The sequence below is a fragment of the Seriola lalandi genome, unplaced genomic scaffold, assembly GCF_002814215.2.
Source record: "Seriola lalandi dorsalis isolate HSWRI2012SDOR001 ecotype SW California unplaced genomic scaffold, Sedor1 jcf7180002054554, whole genome shotgun sequence".
In the NCBI taxonomy this organism is placed as follows: domain Eukaryota; kingdom Metazoa; phylum Chordata; class Actinopteri; order Carangiformes; family Carangidae; genus Seriola; species Seriola lalandi.
In genome coordinates, this window is record NW_019525107.1 from 2198763 (window position 1) to 2217700 (window position 18938).

Consider the following 18938-nt stretch of genomic DNA (forward strand, 5'->3'; position numbering starts at 1 on the left):
AGACCACAAGACTATATCAGGCCTTAGCTTTGTAATGGCTATTTCCTGGGGAACAAGAAGCTTTCCTCCTAAACCTACCTGCATTTCCCAATCACAAGCACCTTCTAAGCTGCCTTGCCTTCTTGTTGTCTTACCAACTTTCTCTCCCTCTTGAACAAACTTGATTGCACCTTTCTTTGTTTTAGGTCCTCCTAAATTTGCCTGCCTCCGTAACTCTTCAATTCCTGCAGCTAAGCTTTTTAGAACCTGGTTATGTGATGTGTTATTATAGCTCCACATCTGCACTCAATGTACCACATAGCTGACAACTTAGACTAAGAGCAAAGCAGAAATGATCATTAACTGAGTGGTGGGTGTGCACATGTGTGTGAGGGGTAGCTCTCAGGTCAGGTCATGAGTGGATGGAGATGTAGGAGGATGTGGACCAGTGAGGCTCACAACGCCGTTGCCAAGGGAGAGGTTGATTAGACACATCACTGGCTGTTCACGTCAAAATGCCATCAGTGCCTGTGATGACTGTCACGGAGACGCACAACCTCACCGAGCAGTGCGGCTGGTTAAGCGAGGAGAACCAAACTGAGCCGCGCGTAACGGGGCAGCTGGACGCTGCCAGCTGCCTCTTCCTGTCTATAATCCCCAATGGACATGCAGTTCCAGCGCTGATATGCATCTTTGTGTTGCTGACTCTGTTCTCGTTTCTGGTTAATGGTCTTACTCTGTTCGGGCTCGGACGGTCCGAGGACCTCTCCTGGGAGCCGCGTTTTGCTTTCCTGAAGAATCTGATTTTGAGCGACCTCATTCAGACCGCCACCTTAAGTCCGGCGGTCATCCACTCATTAGTCCATCGCCGGACGATGGAGTTCAACACCTGGTGTTACGTCCAGTACTTTGCCGGGACCGCCAGCATTTTCTCCAGCCTCGTCACCATCACTTGCATGGCGCTGGAGCGCTACCTGTACGTGTGCCACGCCATCCACTATTTGGGCATCCTCACTCAGGTGCGCCTGTGGGTAACCCTGAGCCTTATTTGGGTCTACTCCATCTCCGTCAGCACCGTCAACATGGTGTTGCTGCACATGGGCACTGAGCGAAAGAATGACCCGACCACCAGGGGGTTACTGTGCGAGCCGGACATGATGGAGCAGCACATGGGGTTCCCCCGTGTCTCAGCCGTTTTTCGCAAAGTCGTGGGCTCATTTACTCTGCTGCTGTGCCTGCTGGTCTACGCGTTCTCCTACTTGAGGATGTACCGGGACGCGCGTAACGCAGTGATACCGTTCAACGCTGTCAACAACACGGCTCGCAAGACTGTGTTGTTCTACTGCGGCATGCTGTTCCTGCAGCTGCTGCCGCTGCTGATTAAAGCCGCCTCTGACGCGCTGTGGGAGGTTGAGGGGACAGTGGCTATGACGGCACGGGCATCTGAGGGCAACAGCATGATGGAGACGACTCCCTCGGCCACTGCGGTCGTGCTCCACATGTCCCTGCTTATGATGCTTATTGTACCACCCTGCATTAACCCGCTGGTGTACGGGCTGAGGAGCGCGGAGATGAGGCAGGCCCGGCGGAGCCTGTTCCGGTGGTGGATGGATAAGAGGGTGCGAGGAGTGGAGGGGATACTAGTCCGAGAGGTTGTGCGTCCAAACTGAGCTCATTTCTATTGTGATGTTTTACAGTGATGCAACTAACCTGACTAGGAAGTAGGAAGTCGAGACAATATCTCCCGGTGATGGAAGAACATTTCCAAAGAAGGACAGAAAGTGTTGTTAATTAGGTATGCTGCAGAACAGGAAAAAGTTTGACTATTCGCAGTTAGTTCCGACCAAGTAATTTGATTGGACACGAGGTATTCAATGACTGCTTTTAATGGACTTTTAATGTATCACTTAACAGGTGTTCTATTAACCGTTAATCATCGTCACATTAACGGTTGTTATCTGTCTAAGATTGTAATAAACGTTGCAAAGATGAATATATTTCCAGAAATAACATTTGGATTCAATGATGTACGGTCGTTAAAGGAGCAAGAAGGGAAGAAGCCTTGATACTTAAGCGCACACCTGAGGAGTGCCTGCGGCCTCACACCTATGACCAAGTCACAGCCGTGCTGACATCCAGTACATTACCCCCCCCCCCCCCCCCCCCCCCCGTGTTTTAATGACTCAAACACACGCAGCAAAATGAATATGCACAAACACTGCCATAAAATGGGCCATTTTTCTTGTCAGTCCTCTTGTTTTGATACATACAGGGTGGGACATTAAAGCATTGCCTTGTCTTCGTATTTGACTTAATGGAGCTAGTACATTTGTATCCTAAAATCTTGCCACATTACTCTACAGTCATTTCAACATGTGACATCATTACTGTGGACTTGGTTGGAAGTCAGAGACTTCAAATGAATATAAATGCTTTTCAGTAAATATACTGTTGTCTAGCTGTTACCAGTGCTTGAAGTGGGGGAAAAAAGTGTTTGTACTCACCTGTGCCCCCCCCCCTTTTTTTTTTTTTTTTTTTTTTTCTAATGTAACAGGTTTATTCAGAGACATTTAGGGTAACTGGCCTACTTTTATCTGAGAAAATCTTTATAGACAGTAGTTTTATTTTACTTCTATTGAAGTAAAATGTCTTTTCAGTAACAGTAGTTGGTGTTAGTGTCTTATCTCCACTCTCTGGAGTTTCTATTACTGGTAGAGTTTGTTACTGCTCTATCTAAACACAGTTAATATTGCTGTTTTATTCACCACAGTGTCTAACTACTTGCTGTATATTTAACCATACACTAGTTCTACTCCAGCACCCAGAGCTCTCTGCTCCTTTTGGTGACTTTCACTAATTCAGCAGTTGTTTATGTGCTGTTCAGATCAGCTAGTTACCTTAGCTTAGCAGTTAGCGCTGATTCTCTCCCTCTCTCTCTCTCTCGGTGTGTCTTGAATCAATAGACGAATTTGTTCAACAGTGTGTGGTGTTGTTCTTACTTCAGTGTATAGGATTGTGATGTTTATTACAACTTCAGCGATGTTGGCTGTCTTACTTTGGACCACGGATATAGGACACGCAGATCCGCTCGTAAACCGGAAGTGCTGTACTTTAATGTAATGTACTTTAATGAAGCCATGTTGTCTTTGATCATAGTGTCACATGCTGAAGGTTTTAGCAAATCTGGGACAGTATTTTCATTAAAGTGGAGCAATTTTCTGTGTGTCTATGTTGTCCATGTATGTATCATGGTTTCAGAAATGTTTCAGACCTCTTTACACTTTATTGTGTTTAATTTTAAATCAATAAAAGATCTTCTTTTGTCTATCAATCTGCATTCAATAAGCCTCATGAAAACTTGTAAAATTGTTGCGAAAAGTTGCAAAACTTAAATCTCTCATTTACAAAAATGTTCACACCCTTAATGCAGTCATTTGAAGAAGCCCCATTGGCTGCAATTACAGCTTCCTGGGAAATTCTCTACAAGCTCTGCACACCTGGATTTCAGCGGTTCATCTCATTCGTCCTGGCAGATCCTCTCAAGATCCATCAGATTGATGGGAAGCATCTGTGAACTGCCATCTTCATTGTAAGAACCTAATGTCTGCTGACTGCAAGACAGACATTTAACACAGGAGGTACTTTTCTAAATCACCTAACCTTTAACCCAGGCCTTCTGAAGACACATTAGGTAACGCCTACTAAATAGTGATTCAGTTAACACCTTTTAAACTGGCATTAAAACCAACCTATATCTATCAAGTGGGCGTGTCTTTTAGTGGGCCTTTCTTGTAATGTTTACAAAAATGACAGTACATTCAATTTAGCCTTACATAATATTGCCTAATAAAATGATTAAATGTGCCTTAGAATATTACAGATCAAATATATCAAATGAAATATGTCACAATACTACTTACGCATGACATACCCATGGACAGACTATGCTCTAAGGACAGACGAATCATTTGAAAACATGGTTGATGAGAGCCATCATCATGAGGGGCCACATCCATTTCATGGCAGTGGTGTTGGCATGGCTTCACAAATTCCCTCTAGATTATATGCATTAAGTTTGTTTGGGTGTTGTTAGGCGAATGCTACACATCTGGCTCAGAGGTCTTCTAAATTTCAGAGATAAAATCCAGAGTTAAACCTGAAGTTACCTCGATAACCTCAAAGCCTGTGTCGTAGTATAGGCCTCAGGAGGCCACCCAGGAAGTATTTGTTTAGACATGCAGACTAATTAAAATTCACTGAAAGATTGGACATCAATGGTGCAGCAAGCTACCAAACAGGGAGAGATTGTCCTGTATTGTCTGATGTATTTACAACATATTTCTATACAGAATTCAAAGGAGAACTACAGAACTTCCTGTTTTAGCCTATTATACACTTCAATAGCTGTCAATAACAACATACTTCCTTTTAAGTTCCACTTATATAAAAAAGGAAAAAGGTAATTCTGAATATACTATCAGCCAATATAGTGATCAATGCAGACTCTGAGAGTGGACAAAGGTAGTGAGTGCCAAAGAGAGGGAATCTCATGCATGAATCATACATCACTAATTACCTAACTTTCCGTAGAGCCCATGGTGATGAAGAAAAATAAATATACATGACAAAAATATGTTTTGTCAGAGATTAGAGCACCCTCCCTGAAATTCAAAGGGTTATGGTTTTCAGGGTAGCTCAGGGCTTAGTAATAGAAGCCAAGCTCCCCCTGGCTCCCCTGTCTATCTGAAATACTGCGACTAAAAATACATTGATCGAGAGCATGATCATGATCACATTTGTTATCTGCAAAGCACTTTTCAATCCGTCACAAGGAGTCAGAAGATAAGCGCTGTGTGAATACTGAACTTTTTTTTTAGAAGTATAGTGCAGTTAAGTCAGTCATAAGCACCACTCATACAATATGGTGAGTGAACTATCACCAGCTGCACCTTTTACTTGAGGATTGGTGAAATTAAGGTTAATCCATCTGACAGTGCCTTCATAGAACAGCAAACCAAACAAGCCAAACATGTTTAGTTCATTCCTGTAACACACAGAATACTGCACCCTTAAAATATATAGAAGTTCTCATTTTCCTCTTTGTTATAGCACCATATTTCTGAGTGTGTAACAACCAAGGGAAACACACTTCATTGTGTCTTTTATTTGTTTTAAAGCAGAACATTATTAAAGTATCTATTTACCCTGCACGCCTGTTGTGAAACATTGATTGTGAAAATGTCAGAAGAGGTTAAGGCTGCTGTAATTAATAACCTCTTATGTACAAAAAGGAACAAGGAAGTCAACAGCTTGGTTTGTTAAATATTTATTTCTGCGCCAGTGTATGAGAACAGGTACAAAAGAATGAGGAAGTCCTGAGCAATCACCAAAAGAGAAGTCAAGGTTGCACACAATCAGACAGGCACAGACTCCCACAGACTCCACCTGAAGATTTTCAGAGAGCAGCACCTGTTGTTCTAAGGGAAATGAAAGGTAAGGTAAATGTTTTGCTTTGCAAGCAACTTCATCTGCAATGCCATATTAATTGTGAATTGTACTGCGGAGACATTTCTAATAACCTGCTAGATGCATATGCACTGAGTTTTTAAAATACTTTTGCTCTCTTACAGTATGAATGGATCCTGAATTGTTCATGAATCGGCCTCACAGTCCTCGTGAAGTGGACTCTCTATCAGGGATGTTGACTCAGAGCTGCTCTGAGGTCAACCTGAAGTTTATCTGTGAGTTGAAGCCTGGACCTGGTCCACCACCAGGTTGTGATGAGGGTTTCAATGCCGAAATAAGTTGTGAGTCAGTGTCAGTCATCCTCCCTGCACAGTGCAGCATCTACCAGCTGCGACTACGCATCTGTATGCAGGTAGGCCCAACCATGTTGCATGGTCTGTTGTTCAAAAGTATGTGTAAAATTTGTTTTCTTTTGTGCACTTTCTGAGGGTTTATATAAATATGTGTGTGTATAACTATTAATTATTAATTAATTATACTTGCTGGACCTTGCAACTGAGTATAATCTAGGTCAGTGGTTCCCCACTTGTTCCAACTAATGGCTCTCTTGAAAATGTTAACAGCCACATCCGGCCCAGTAACAATTTGGAGGCTAAATAATGTGTTCTCAGAACATTTTATTTTAATAATAATGATCAAACATTCAGGACTGAACTGAAAGCAGTGGGAAGCTCAACTCGTTTGTTTGACATGGAGCGATCACTTGTGGCTTCACCCGCTGTCTCTTAATTCTTCCTGTTGCTAACCATCTATCCATTTTGATACTCAGTTTTTGCCATGCATGTAATCTTTTACCGAGCGATTAGACTGAGATAGCAACCAAGTATATGATGTGGTCCGGCTGGCAACAACATAAAAGTTCCAGTCATTGGGTTATCACAGTGATAGGCCTTACTTTGATTTGTCTGCCTACTTGCAATATCTTTGTGGTCGGCCCACAGGTTGAGAACCACTGTTCTTGAGTACTTTATAGATACAGTAAATACTTTTTTACCTGAATATTTACTAAAATACCTGCAGTATATTGTCATTTTGTTCAGGAGGTGGTGGTAGTAGTAGTGGTTGGTTGAGTTAGGAACAGAGCATAGACATGGTCAAAAAAAGTTCTAGTAACGCTAGTGGAGGGACGGCAGTGTTGGCAGATCCACCACTTTGGGTCAAACTTAAATTGTCTCAACTACAATGGGATGTCTTGCATTGTCTTGAACTTGGTACAGATCTCATGGTGCCCTGAGGGTGAACCTCAATGACTTTGGCGATCCCTTTACTTTTTGTCTGGCACAACCATGAGGTTTATATTTGTGTTTTTACTGACATGTCTTGGCAACTATTGCATAGATTCCTACTTCTTATTTAACAGAATCATCAGGTCAAAATTTTGTCCAGTATTTTGGTCTAAATTAGGGTTAGGGTCTGTATGCTATCTACAGTTTATGTCAAGACCTCACAGAGCTGCTAACATGACTGTGAACTTCTGTGCTTGTTCAAACATATTATCAAGCTCCAACCATCAGATTTTGTTGAATATTTGTTCCTTCAGGCTCAGGAAAAACACTGCCATCCAGATCCACTTGGATTTCTTGACCCGGAGAAATACACTCTGCTATACGCAAGGGGGGATGACTGGTATGAGGCCTACGATGACTGTCAGGTTATCAGGACGTTAGACATCCCGTGGTCACGTGATGACACCGGGCGCCTGTTGGCACACGTGGTGGTACAACCTGTGGTGGCGTTTGATTCAGAGGAAGAGAAGAAACAGCAGCAGTGTCTGGCTTACCTGATCGGACACGACCTGGAGAAAGAAGCGTCCGACAGGCTGGGCGAGCTCACATTCACCCGCCGGAAACTGGCATCTCCGAGAAGACAAGCGCTAAAAAATCGGGATGACAAGTTGTATGCCACAGAGCCTTGGATCACATGTGCCCCCATTCCCGCTGACCTGCAGGACTGGCTGAACAGAAAGCTTCCTGTCGCCTTTCATTACATGAACAAGCTCAGCTTCAGTATACCGGTTGATATTAGCGTAACGCCAAAAATCCTTCTTCAAATTTTTAGAAAGGTGATGGCAGACCAGGGGCTTGATCATGATGTTACTGAAAATCTGGTGTTGAAGGTCTCAGGGAGGGAAGAGTTTTTATCCGGAGACTACCCCCTCAGTGATTTCCTCTGGGTTCGACAGTGCTTGAAAACCAATCGAGAGCTCCACCTCTCTATTGTACCTGTGTCGCAGCTTGCCGAGGAGACTGTGGAGTTTGTGGATTGGCCTCTCGTTGATGGCTTCAGCGGCCAGTTCAGCTCCCATGATGATCTCCGACTTGAAGGGAAGGATTTGGATGACATCTTCATGATATCCTTGTGGGACTGCAACAGGAAACTCAGAGTCAAACTACTTGGCTTTGACATCCCGAATCTTCCGAGCAAATACCCTCTGTCCGTTTATGTGGAAGCCTCCATACTTTATGGTAACAAGGTTCTCTGCTCAGTGTCCTCTTCTCCAAAGGCCTTCGCAGATGAAGTACTGTGGAATGAGTGGCTGGATTTTGACGTCCTGCTCAGGGATCTGCCTCGTGGAGCCAAGCTGGGTCTCACTATTAACACGAGTGGTGGTGACACTTTCCCAGCAACCAAAGACTCAGGGGAGGGGAAGGTGCTCTACTTTGTTAATCTTCTCCTCATAGATCACAGGTCAGTTTCTTTTGTATTCAGCAGTGTCAACAGTACTACAGCCGATGAGAATAACTAATTCATTGATATTATGCTTTGAAAATATATGTTGTAACAATTATTACAATAACTAATTCATTACAAATGTTTTCAAATCGTGCATGTTCGTCATTACGGATCGCTCACCTCTTGTTCATCCCCGCAGGTCTGTCCTTAGCCAGGGCCCCCACACCCTGCACATGTGGTCTTACCCTGACCTGGAGGAAGAGGCTGTCACCTACCAGGCAGACAAGCTGTCTTCTGCTACTAACCCAGACATAGCTGACTCCATGGCTATCAGCTTCTTTCTAGACCGCTACAGCTTCCCTGTGGTTCTCCCAAATAGATTCAGTTCCTCTGAATGTTCCGGCAGTCCCACCTCCAGCCTCTCCCCAACCAAATCTACTGCTTCCTCTCATGCACCCTCCTCCTCCTCGTCCTCCTCACCTTCTTCCACCTTACCCAGCACGGATTCTTCCTCTCTGCATGTGACAACTCCTCAGGGCCCATCAACTGACACTGTAACCCTCAGATGCCCCAGCGACGCTGGCCTTAAAAGGTTTCGGATGGAGAGCGTCCGCTACGCCTCCAACCTGCCCTACTACCTGCGCAATGTTGATTGGATGAACCGCGAGGTGGTTGAGGATGTCCACTGGCTACTGGGACACTGGGATCCTGGGGATCTGGATGTAACAGTGGCCCTGGAGCTGTTAAGCATGGACTTTGCAGATGAGACAGTCAGGAGACTTGCGGTGCAGAGACTGGAAAGCCTGTCCAATGATGATGTGTTGAGGTATTTGCTGCAGCTGGTGCAGGTATGTGTTTGTTTCAAAACAGACTCATCCAAAGTGTGTAGGAACTGTGCAAAGTATCAAAATATGTGAATGCACTTTTCTGTTGGAAGCTACTATCAATATTATGCAACCCAGTGAACCCCCCCCCCCCACTTCATAGCATTAGCAATGAGTATAGATTTATTTCCACACCTATAAATAAATCAATCAATTATTAACTAAATAAAAACAAAAAATCTAATAAGAATTTAGATTGAGGCCAAATGAACAGTGGCAGATTTAGCGTATTGCTTCTGTGTACACTTCAACTTCCACAGTCCACAGTCAGAGAGCAGGAAGTAAGTGGGGGTTTGTGTTACACTGTATTATATTTATAGTTTGGCTGTGATGTATTGAGAGTTTCAGACTGTAGATTGGTTCAATTAGTAATTACTAATTTTACTCTGCCCTCTTTATTCATATAGACCCTTAAAGTGGAACCTTACCATGATAGTTTCCTTGCTCGGTACCTGATCCAAAGAGCTCTGCAGGTAAGTCATGCTGCCGTGGTACATACATTATCATGCTATACCAAGATTAGTATACTAGGATTTGTTGCCATTCCCCCTTTTAAAGTATAGTTTTAATAATCTTTCCGCTGCAGGTTTTTGAAATTTTTTAGAGGGGAGCTTAATCAGCATCTGTAACAATAATAATTTTTTAATTAATAATTTAATGCATTATGTCTCCTAAAAGCAGGTAATTTAAATATATTTCACGTTTACTGACAGATTAAAATGCTATAAGCTAAATTAATCACTTACTGTCACGAGTGTGACTGGTGATTTACATGTTTCAGGTTGCTTGATGATGTTGTCTTTACCTTTTTAACCTTAGATGGTAACAGTAGCTTTATAGACCGTGTAATTAAATTTGTAAGTGTTTACTACTTTCTCCTTTATTCTGTTTTCAAAATTGTACCAGCTGCAGAGAGAAACCAGGTCAAATTTGGTCCTCAAAGTGTTTGATGGTGTTTCCTGTTTCATTGCAGCTTGGTAGATTAAAGATGGAGTAGCACATAAGAAATGTGGGAAACACCTATTAATTAGTGTCATGTGAACTCACTGAACTCACTCTTTCAATGCAGAGCAAGAGAATTGGCCACTTCTTCTTCTGGTATGTCCGCAGCGAGGTGGCAGGGTGTCTGTACTTCTGTCAACGCATGGCTGTGATTCTGGAGGCCTACCTGCTGGGCTGCGGCCAAGCCATGCTCCACAGCTTCACCCAGCAGGTCCAGGCTGTGGAGGCCCTGCAGGAGGTCGCTATATTTATCAAGAGACTCTTCCCTGACAAGACCGACCTCCCTCCTACAGGTGGGACACAACTAAGAAAAACATTCTTATGGATTAATACACAAGTACTTTTAGGTCAAAATGAGTGTTGTTAGATATTCTTTAAAGTATTTTTGTATTGTTTTGTATTGTCTGCAACTTTTCATATTGCCACCATGTCTAGGTCTCCCTTGCAAAAGAGATTTCTGACCTCAGCCTCAGACTTTCCAGGTTACATTTTAAATTATTAAGTGATGACACATTTAAAAACTCACTCCATTTATTTTTTAGATTTCTATAATCTCTAAGAACATGTGAGGAAACAAATAGATGAAAAAAAAGTAGTCAAAATCAATGAAGCAGGGTTGATGTTTTACTTTAAGCTCCTGCGATGCCTAACCCCAGAGAAATCTATAGAAATGCTATACATGCTGTGAGGCAGATCTTCAACTGGACATTCAGCTCTGCCTTCAGCATTGAATCAACTCTAACAGCAAGGACGGCTGCTGTCAACCACAGGCGGGGAATAGTCACATCCTTTAGTGGCGTCACTCTGTCTTTACCAAACAGAAAGGCAAACTTCCTTTTATTCTCTTCTTGGGTTGTGACTTAAACCCGGCGAGAATCATGTACAGTACGTCACCAAACAGAGGGTTCTGACGCAGCTCTCAATGAATGTGACCAGATCAATGAAGTGAGCTTTGTGGGTGGATGTTTTCATTATGTCATGACCTGTGGTCCTCCATCACCCCTTCAGATGTTATTGTTTGACCTCACTTTGAACGCAATTACACACCTGTAAAGTTCCGTGACTGTATCTTACAAGGTTGTGATGCTATAGCACAATCAAAAATCCTTCCACAGAGACAGATATACTTAGTAGATATTAATAATAGTACTTAAAACCATCTCTGTGGCAGAGTAGATATGTCCAGGACCACATGTTGCCATGATGACAAACAATGCCAGCAATACTCTGTCGTGGCTGCTAATGAACACTGGGAAGCTCTTATTTCACGTTTCATTTGACGTTGATGCGTTTCCTATAAATGAGCAGTTCTTGAATGGTATTGAAAATTCTGTCATGTTCCACATATACTATAATTTTCCTGCTGCTCATTAGGAATGCATTGAGGTTTTTCAGCTGTTTCAAACCCCAAATACTAACAGAGATTCATGCATGCAATTTACTTCATCACACACATCAATCAAAAGAGCATTTTGTCCCAGTGAGTTTGCATTTAACCTTGCATTGATTCTTTCACCCCATAGGCTTACTGGCAGCTCGCCAGTCCTAGTGATTATATCCATCTCAGTAATGAATATTGGCTGTTTTGTCTAATTCGCTTAATTGTTTCGTTTTGGTTTGCTGTCGTTTTAGCTCCGCTCAGGCTTCAAGAGCTCCTGAAAAACTCCAGTCTGCCAGAAGAATTCCTGTTGCCCTTTGACCCCCGCGTCAAAGTTGGAAGGATCCTGGTAAGCCGACACCCGCGAAAATGACGAGAGACGCAAGTCAAGCTAGCTTTCAGGGACAGTACACTGCTGCCACCACAAGTGGGCAGTAAATTACATAGAGGTTATTTAACTTTGAAAACTAACAGTTTGCACTTTCAAAGATACAAAGAAAAACCTCATAGCATCTGTTGCATCTGTAAAAATCCACTCACCGACAAGAGACATTTTACTTTCTCCTTTCTCCTGATTCAAGCTTTTATTACTTCATGAAAGCATATCAATTATCGGTACTGTCAGTCTTACTTCTGCCACTCCAAGATCCTCCACTGTTGAGGCTGGCCCTCCTTCTAGCAACCAGTAATGTATTTGTAACAATGCTGAGAGCACACGCAGGGAAAGGCTAAAAAATAAAAACCCTCTGAGGACTTTGATAAAAGTACAAAGCTATTAAAGTACTAGACAAATTACCTCTGTGGAAAGCAGTGCTCATAAAAGGACCAGCCTCAACAGTGGAGGATCTTGTGGAGCTTTAGACATTTCTGTTTTATGAAATATTCACTGCATATATGACTCTATAAGGAACAATCACAGTTAAAGTTCAGGAAAAGACATCTTTAGAGTAATCTGCTTCATCATGAAACTGTTCTGATGTTGGCAGAAAAAGTTTGTGGACCTAAGTTCAGGGCTTTTAAAATGAATCACACAATCAAATCAGTTGTTTTTGTGTCCCTCTTGTGCAGCTGGACAAATGCAAGGTGATGGCCTCTAAGAAGAAGCCTCTGTGGCTGGAGTTCTCTCCCATGCCGTCGCCCACCTCTGCTACACCTGTTGGAATAATCTTCAAAGAAGGAGACGACCTCAGACAGGACATGCTGGTCATTCAGGTCAGGGAGATTTTTTTTTTTCTTAATTACTAATCTTACCCATGAGTAATCTTGCTAATGTTGGTGTTTAGTGTTGGTGAATGTATTTATCTATAATGTATGTGTTCCTGTTTAGACACTGGTGGTGATGGACTCTATCTGGCAGGAGAAATCTCTGGACCTTAACCTTGTTCCATATGGCTGCATCTCCACAGGACACAACATAGGTATCAACATCAGTGCAGTTCAAACCAGTACAGTCGCCTGGAGCTCAAGTTTCCTCTGAACCCTACCTAACTGAGTCAGGACCTTGTCTCAGTTTTCCCCATAGTTAGCACCAGATTTTATATTTCTTTTCAGGAAACTTCCTAGGAAATTATGAACCTGTAAGTGAATGATTATCTGATTTATTAAGTTTGTCTTAAAGTACTAAAAAATCAAGTATAGTTAGTCTAAAAACCACTGGAATCAGCCTGCAGGGGGCATGATCTCACTGTCACTGTGGTAGCTATGGCACTGGTTCACTTTTGGGATGCAGTATTTCATAACCAGGCTCTGTGGACTATCAATTGGTTTTTATTTAACTTAGTTTACATTCTCATCATATATCATATGGTTGGCTACGCACTCAGTACCTCTACCTAGGAGGACAAGTGTCAGTCCTGGGAAGAAATCTCAAAAAGTTGTTGCCAGATTTCAATGACATTTGGTGTGAGGTTAAAGGGTAACTCCAGTTGTTTACTATTGGTACTTCCATAAAGGCTGGAGGCCTGTGTGTGGCAGATTACAAAAATAATGGTCAAAATTCAAGCAGCAAAGTCAGAGATATCCAGACTTTTAGATTCTTGTATGTGTCACACCCCAAAAACTCTGGATCCTACACTTCCCATGATGCAACTCAATAGTATTTGATCAGTAGCTCTCATCAATCTCAGTTATATAACTGAGATGAGCCTGATGACATCATTACGGTAACTTTCTCAAACTTTTGAAAGGTCCTCGAGAGCAACAGTTGTATTTTGCAATATAAACTGAGAGTTTAACCTAAGTAGACAAGAACAATTACACTTACACATTAATTCTAAAAAATGACATCCAGGATTGAACCACAATGTCTTATGTAAAGTTAAAAATGAAAAATAAACTCATAATGAATTTAATCAAGGTTTTCCTCAACAGGAATGATTGAGATTGTGAGGAATGCAGCGACTATCGCAGCGGTCCAGAAGAACCACAGAGGAACAGCTGGTTCCTTCAGAAACGATGCTCTGTTTGAGTGGCTCAAGTCGAAGTGTCCTCTCCAGGAAATCGTAAGTAATATGGAAAACAAAGAGGATCAAAATTGGGTCTAAATTAACTGGTAATATAATTTTATATTAAAATTTAAATGACATGCAGGGTCACAACGGTGTGTGCAGCTGTTTAAGTTCAACAATCCTATATTAATATATCATGTTAATGTTTGACAACTTGTCTGAAAAAGACCAGTTGGTATTTATTCCTTTTCTTAAAATGTTTTCATTATATAAAATATAAAATATCTACAAAACTGCACTGTAGGCATCAGCTGTCATTAGAGCAGTTTGCCATCTTCCGTGCTACCAAGTATGTTGTTAGACTGTAACCTGATTTGACGACAGCACTACAACACTGTGGAGAGGTTCGTGAAGTCCTGTGCTGGTTACTGCGTGGCCACTTATGTTCTGGGTATAGGAGATCGACACAATGACAACATCATGATCACAGACCAAGGTATACATCACACTGGCTATTCCTTTAACCTATCAGCTGACAGATGATGTCATTTTTCCAAGAGAAAGACTGAATTATGGGAAAGATGAATGAATAAGCAAAACACTGAAGTATGAAATGAAAATAAACTTGAATGCTGTCGTGTTTCCTCGCCCTCTCAGGGAACTTGTTTCACATCGACTTCGGCCACATCCTGGGTAACAGGAAACACTTTCTCGGTGTGAGCAGGGAGCGTGTGCCATTCGTCCTCACACCCGACTTCCTGTATGTCATGGGCAGGGTCAAAGGTCGCAACAGCCTCTATTTTCAATGCTTCATGGTAAGAGGACCTGATTATGTGTGTGTGTGTGTGTAGGTGTGACTGTGAAAAACAATAAATAAATACAGAATATTACCGTTAACTGTACGTAAGGCTTAAATGATGAAGTTTTGAACTTTGGTGAGGACTTGTGAGATGTTTGTCAGGAAGACCAAAACACATTTTCTTTTAACTTGTTGGACTTGAAGAAATCTCTCGCTCTCTCTCACTTGCCCCTTGCCTCTTGCGCCATGCCCCCCCCCCCCCGTTAGGACACTTGCACCCAGGCGTACCTCTCCCTGCGCTCCCACTCCCGCCTGCTGGTCACGCTCTTCTCCCTCATGCTGCTGACCGGCATCCCCGAGCTGAGCGCCGCAGAGGACATGCGTTACCTGCGGGAGGCTCTGCAGGAGGAGCAGGGGGAGGCGGAGGCCAAGGAGCATTTCCTCAAGCAGATCTCTGAGTGTGAGCGTCTGGGCTGGACTGTGCAGGCCAACTGGTGGATCCACATGGTAGCGGGCATCAAGTAGAGTGTTTTTGTTCTTCTGTGCTTCAGCCCCGGAGAAGGTGAAATGGTGCATGATCATGTATACATGTAACATTGATTCGTTTGTTTTTTTTTTGTTTTCATTGCTTATTTTTATATATTATTGTTATATTTATGTATTGTGTAGTGTCCTTCTGCACTCTTTTGTCATCAGGATCCCTCGACTTTGGAACCAGAATCTTTTAAATCATTTCTTAAAACCCATTTTTGTAACTTGCTTTTATGTGGTGTTGTCTTTTTATCATCTTTTTTTGATTGTTTTTACGGGTTCTACTCTTTCCAATTGTTTTATTTATAGCTACTGTATATAAGTGTATAAGTATATTGTTTGTCTTTCTCTCTAACTTTACCTCATTTACACTTTCCTTTTGTCTTGTTTTTAAAAGTGCTAGATAAATAAGGCATAAGAAACTAAACAATCATGGTTTACTTTAGTTATCTATTCATCGCTTTCAACTAAAAAGTTTTGTGTCACTTCACAATAATTAGATAGTTGTGAGGTCCAGTTATTGTAATATTTGAATGAACATTTCTTTGTTAACAGAATAAATCTCTGATGGCATTATTGTATTATATGTATTATTGGTCACAGATCCGAGTCGATCAGCTCTGCAGTCATACTCATCTCCAGCAAGCCTGCCACTCTATATGCCTGTATGTGTAGACTGAAACCTACCAAACTACCTGCTTGTTGTCATAGAAACATGGAGCCTTTCAGAGCATCCATCAGTCAGGCTGTGGTCGCAACAGGCCGACCTGTGCATATTTATAAGGCCCTTAACCTGGATCATCATATAGAATAAAAATGTTAGTTTAATAGGATTTTTCATGTTCAGAATCTGATTTTTAAAATATGATTGAAGTTTTATCAACGTAATCAGGTCTCACGGGCTCTGGCACACATGGACCCTTAACAAAAATTATGACATTTCAAATCAAACAGTCCTCTTGAGATGAACCAACCTGCACTTCCATAATTCCGTTATTAAGTGTGAGATATTGTAATTATAATAGACTGAACTTTAGTAGTCTTCATGGTAGATTACCTGGGAGGGGCATTATTTTTTCACATTACAATCTAACAATTTTTTTTTTGTAGAACTGACGTTAAATATACTGATAAAGAGTATCTAAAGAAAATATGCTATCGGGTTACAGTATGGGAAATGTAGGCTCCAGTGATTTTGGAGCTGGTCCCATATTATGGACTAAAAGTAATTAATAAATAATAAACTACCCTACTATGGAAGTACAATACTAAATCACTGGAGTTCCCCTTTGCAGATGTTCTTTGTAGACTGTGCAAGACACTAGTTAAAAGATAAACTTATAAGTCTTTTCTTATGCTACAACCACGTGGTCACAATCCAACTCTCATTGTGATGCAATTAAGGCCACAGGGAGGGAAGGGGAGGGGTGGTGTCAAAACACATACTACACATATTTGAACAGAAAGAGGACAGTGTGACGGGGAGAAATGTAGGGAGAGGAGAGGGCAGGGGTTTGAGGGTGAGTATGGGGGTGTGTAAAGGAGGGGTTGGGAAGGGCTTCAGAGCAAAGGAAGAGGGTAAAGGAGACGACACCCTATGCTGTTTCTGCCACTGCCAGACAGACAGTGTTGTCACCACATGGCCTGCTTTCCTGCTGTATTGGTTTTTTTCTTTATCATTTTCACCGTTGAATGAATTCTCTATTCCTGGCTTTCCTCTACCTGTTTCCTTGTTCTGTCTTTTTTATTGCTATATGATCTTTTTCTACTTGATTTTGCTTCACCCTCTCTTTGTGCCGCCTCTTTACCTTCAATGCATTTCAGTGTAGCTCATAAGACCTAAAGATGTGGGATTAGATCAAGGTCATGTGCTTTGAGTGCATTAATTGCTGTTCTTTGAAATAAAAGCTTTTGAACAAGGCCAGATATACCAAGAGCAACCCCATCAGACATGTTTCTTGGTTACAGATGAACATGAGGACCATGTCTCAAAAATATTATCTTAATGGCAATAGACAACATTAGAACTGAAACTGACCAGAACTCAAGAAGTAGAGTTTGTTTAATTATGTATGTAAGTTATTAACATTTTGCATCTGGACACAGCCATTTGTAGTCAGGTAATTTATTTAAAATAAATACATTTCTCTATTGTAGCCCTAAATTAGGAGAAGCGGCCTAGGCCTGAACTGAATACCTCACTTGCCTAAAACAAACGTGTTGTGTTGAGCAGACCGGGTGACAGAATTTGAGAATTCCCTACTTGGAAGCTGCTGCCAATCATCGATTTTATATAAACAACAACACCTGTTTCCTTTGTCTGTTTCTACTCTCTGACCGGAGGTGCTGTAGAGGATAACGTGGTCGCAGCATTATACATCACAAACTCACAATCTTTAATCAAGGCCTCATTTCATAACACAGAAGAGTGAAAATGTTCCCAGCTGAGTTGCCATGCTTTTTTTTGTACAGTTTGATATGAGGACGACGCTGAAGACAGCTCCACAGAAGCAGACGAGGTGCTGAGGGAGAGGGGGATTGTTCTAACATCCACTGAAGCAAAGACCTATGAAAATGAGGCAACCCCACTGTGGGAAAGAGTACAAGTACTTTTATTTATTTATTTTACAATATTACCTTATATGTTTATTTTGTAAAATCTCTTATATGCTGAAGCAGCATTAGCTGCAGCCTCCACGAGGAGGCATCTGGGGGCTGAGCTGTTCTCTCACTAGAGGGCAGAGCTTGATCATTATGTGTCAATACAAAAAGCACATCTGAGGTAAGTGAAGAAAAGGGGATCAAGGCCTTTAATAGTTCACATCTGTTGTATAATAATACTTTCATAAAGTGAGCCTGTCAGTCATTCACTGGCAAACAACTTCAGCAAAGAAAGCCTTTACATAAGGAATCAAAAGTAAAGCTGAATTACAAACATTTCTGGGAGTATTTTAAAGTGTTTCCCTACTGTTTAAATCCGTCTGTTTTACTGTACTACTGCATTAACAGATTTAAATAACCTCCAAGCTGAATTTCTTTCTGCTTGACAGCTGTTTACAGTGTGCATGGTACGATGGTACGAATTAGTCACTGCTACTGATACTGACTCATAAACATTTGCTCAGGCACCAGATTTGAGCCAACTGGCAGTTTGTCAAACATAAATGAAATCAAATAAAACTATTAAAAAACATCATAAACCGCAACACAGCACCTAAAACAAGCTGTAACTTTCTACAACAGGTTCAAACTTTGCTGTATTCCCGATGCTTGAGTCTCCTCACATATTGACCGGGTGATGTGTACATTGAGCCACTAAAACTGTCTGGATCTTTACAGCAAAAAAATGCACACACGTGGACACGAACTACAAATTACACAAAAGCATGTGCAGAATGAAAAGAGGAGGGTGACCCCTGGTTTTCAAATGCTCATTTTTGCTTTTCTGAGTGTGTGTAGCAGCCAAGTAAATCACCTCCTCCAGATGTTTTACCAGTGCAAACAGTATAGCTCTGGACAAATTACAGCCTTCCTTTCCGACCGGCATTCTCACTTCTCTCTTGTCTTTACCATTTTGTCTCAATTTCTCAGCTCCCGCCAGTTTTTCAGTTATCTATCAGTTATTTATTATCTATCTTACAGTTCTGTATAAAAGGCCTGCTTTTGTTGTTGTTTTTGTACTTGCTGTTTACTTTCATGTTTGTATTACAGGAGAACAC

The 18938-nt window shown here is 41.7% G+C and overlaps 2 protein-coding genes across 2 annotated transcripts; both read left to right on the forward strand.

The window, feature by feature from the left end:
• The first annotated feature begins 494 nt into the window (after positions 1-494).
• LOC111661907 (olfactory receptor 2AG1) lies at positions 495-1649 on the forward strand. The gene has a single exon (XM_023415600.1). The coding sequence runs from the start codon at positions 495-497 to the stop codon at positions 1647-1649; it is 1155 nt and encodes a 384-aa protein (XP_023271368.1).
• A 3722-nt stretch (positions 1650-5371) lies between these two features.
• Positions 5372-15792, forward strand: LOC111661891 (phosphatidylinositol 4,5-bisphosphate 3-kinase catalytic subunit gamma isoform). Its single transcript, XM_023415586.2, has 13 exons — positions 5372-5472; positions 5610-5857; positions 7046-8193; positions 8378-9026; positions 9470-9535; positions 10132-10357; positions 11697-11791; positions 12511-12654; positions 12770-12860; positions 13813-13943; positions 14274-14385; positions 14547-14704; positions 14956-15792. The coding sequence occupies exons 2-13, from the start codon at positions 5615-5617 to the stop codon at positions 15211-15213; spliced, it is 3321 nt and encodes a 1106-aa protein (XP_023271354.1). The 5' UTR covers positions 5372-5472; positions 5610-5614; the 3' UTR covers positions 15214-15792.
• Positions 15793-18938: the final 3146 nt, after the last annotated feature.

What these genes read in the sequence shown, in the direction of transcription:
- LOC111661907 (XM_023415600.1), top strand. Translation starts at nt 495, where the DNA reads ATGCCATCAGTGCCTGTGATGACTGTCACGGAGACGCACAACCTCACC.
- LOC111661891 (XM_023415586.2), top strand. Translation starts at nt 5,615, where the DNA reads ATGGATCCTGAATTGTTCATGAATCGGCCTCACAGTCCTCGTGAAGTG. An exon ending in ATTTGCTGCAGCTGGTGCAG is followed by an intron (nt 9,027 to 9,469) that starts GTATGTGTTTGT and finishes TTATTCATATAG; the next exon opens with ACCCTTAAAGTGGAACCTTA. An exon ending in GACCGACCTCCCTCCTACAG is followed by an intron (nt 10,358 to 11,696) that starts GTGGGACACAAC and finishes CTGTCGTTTTAG; the next exon opens with CTCCGCTCAGGCTTCAAGAG.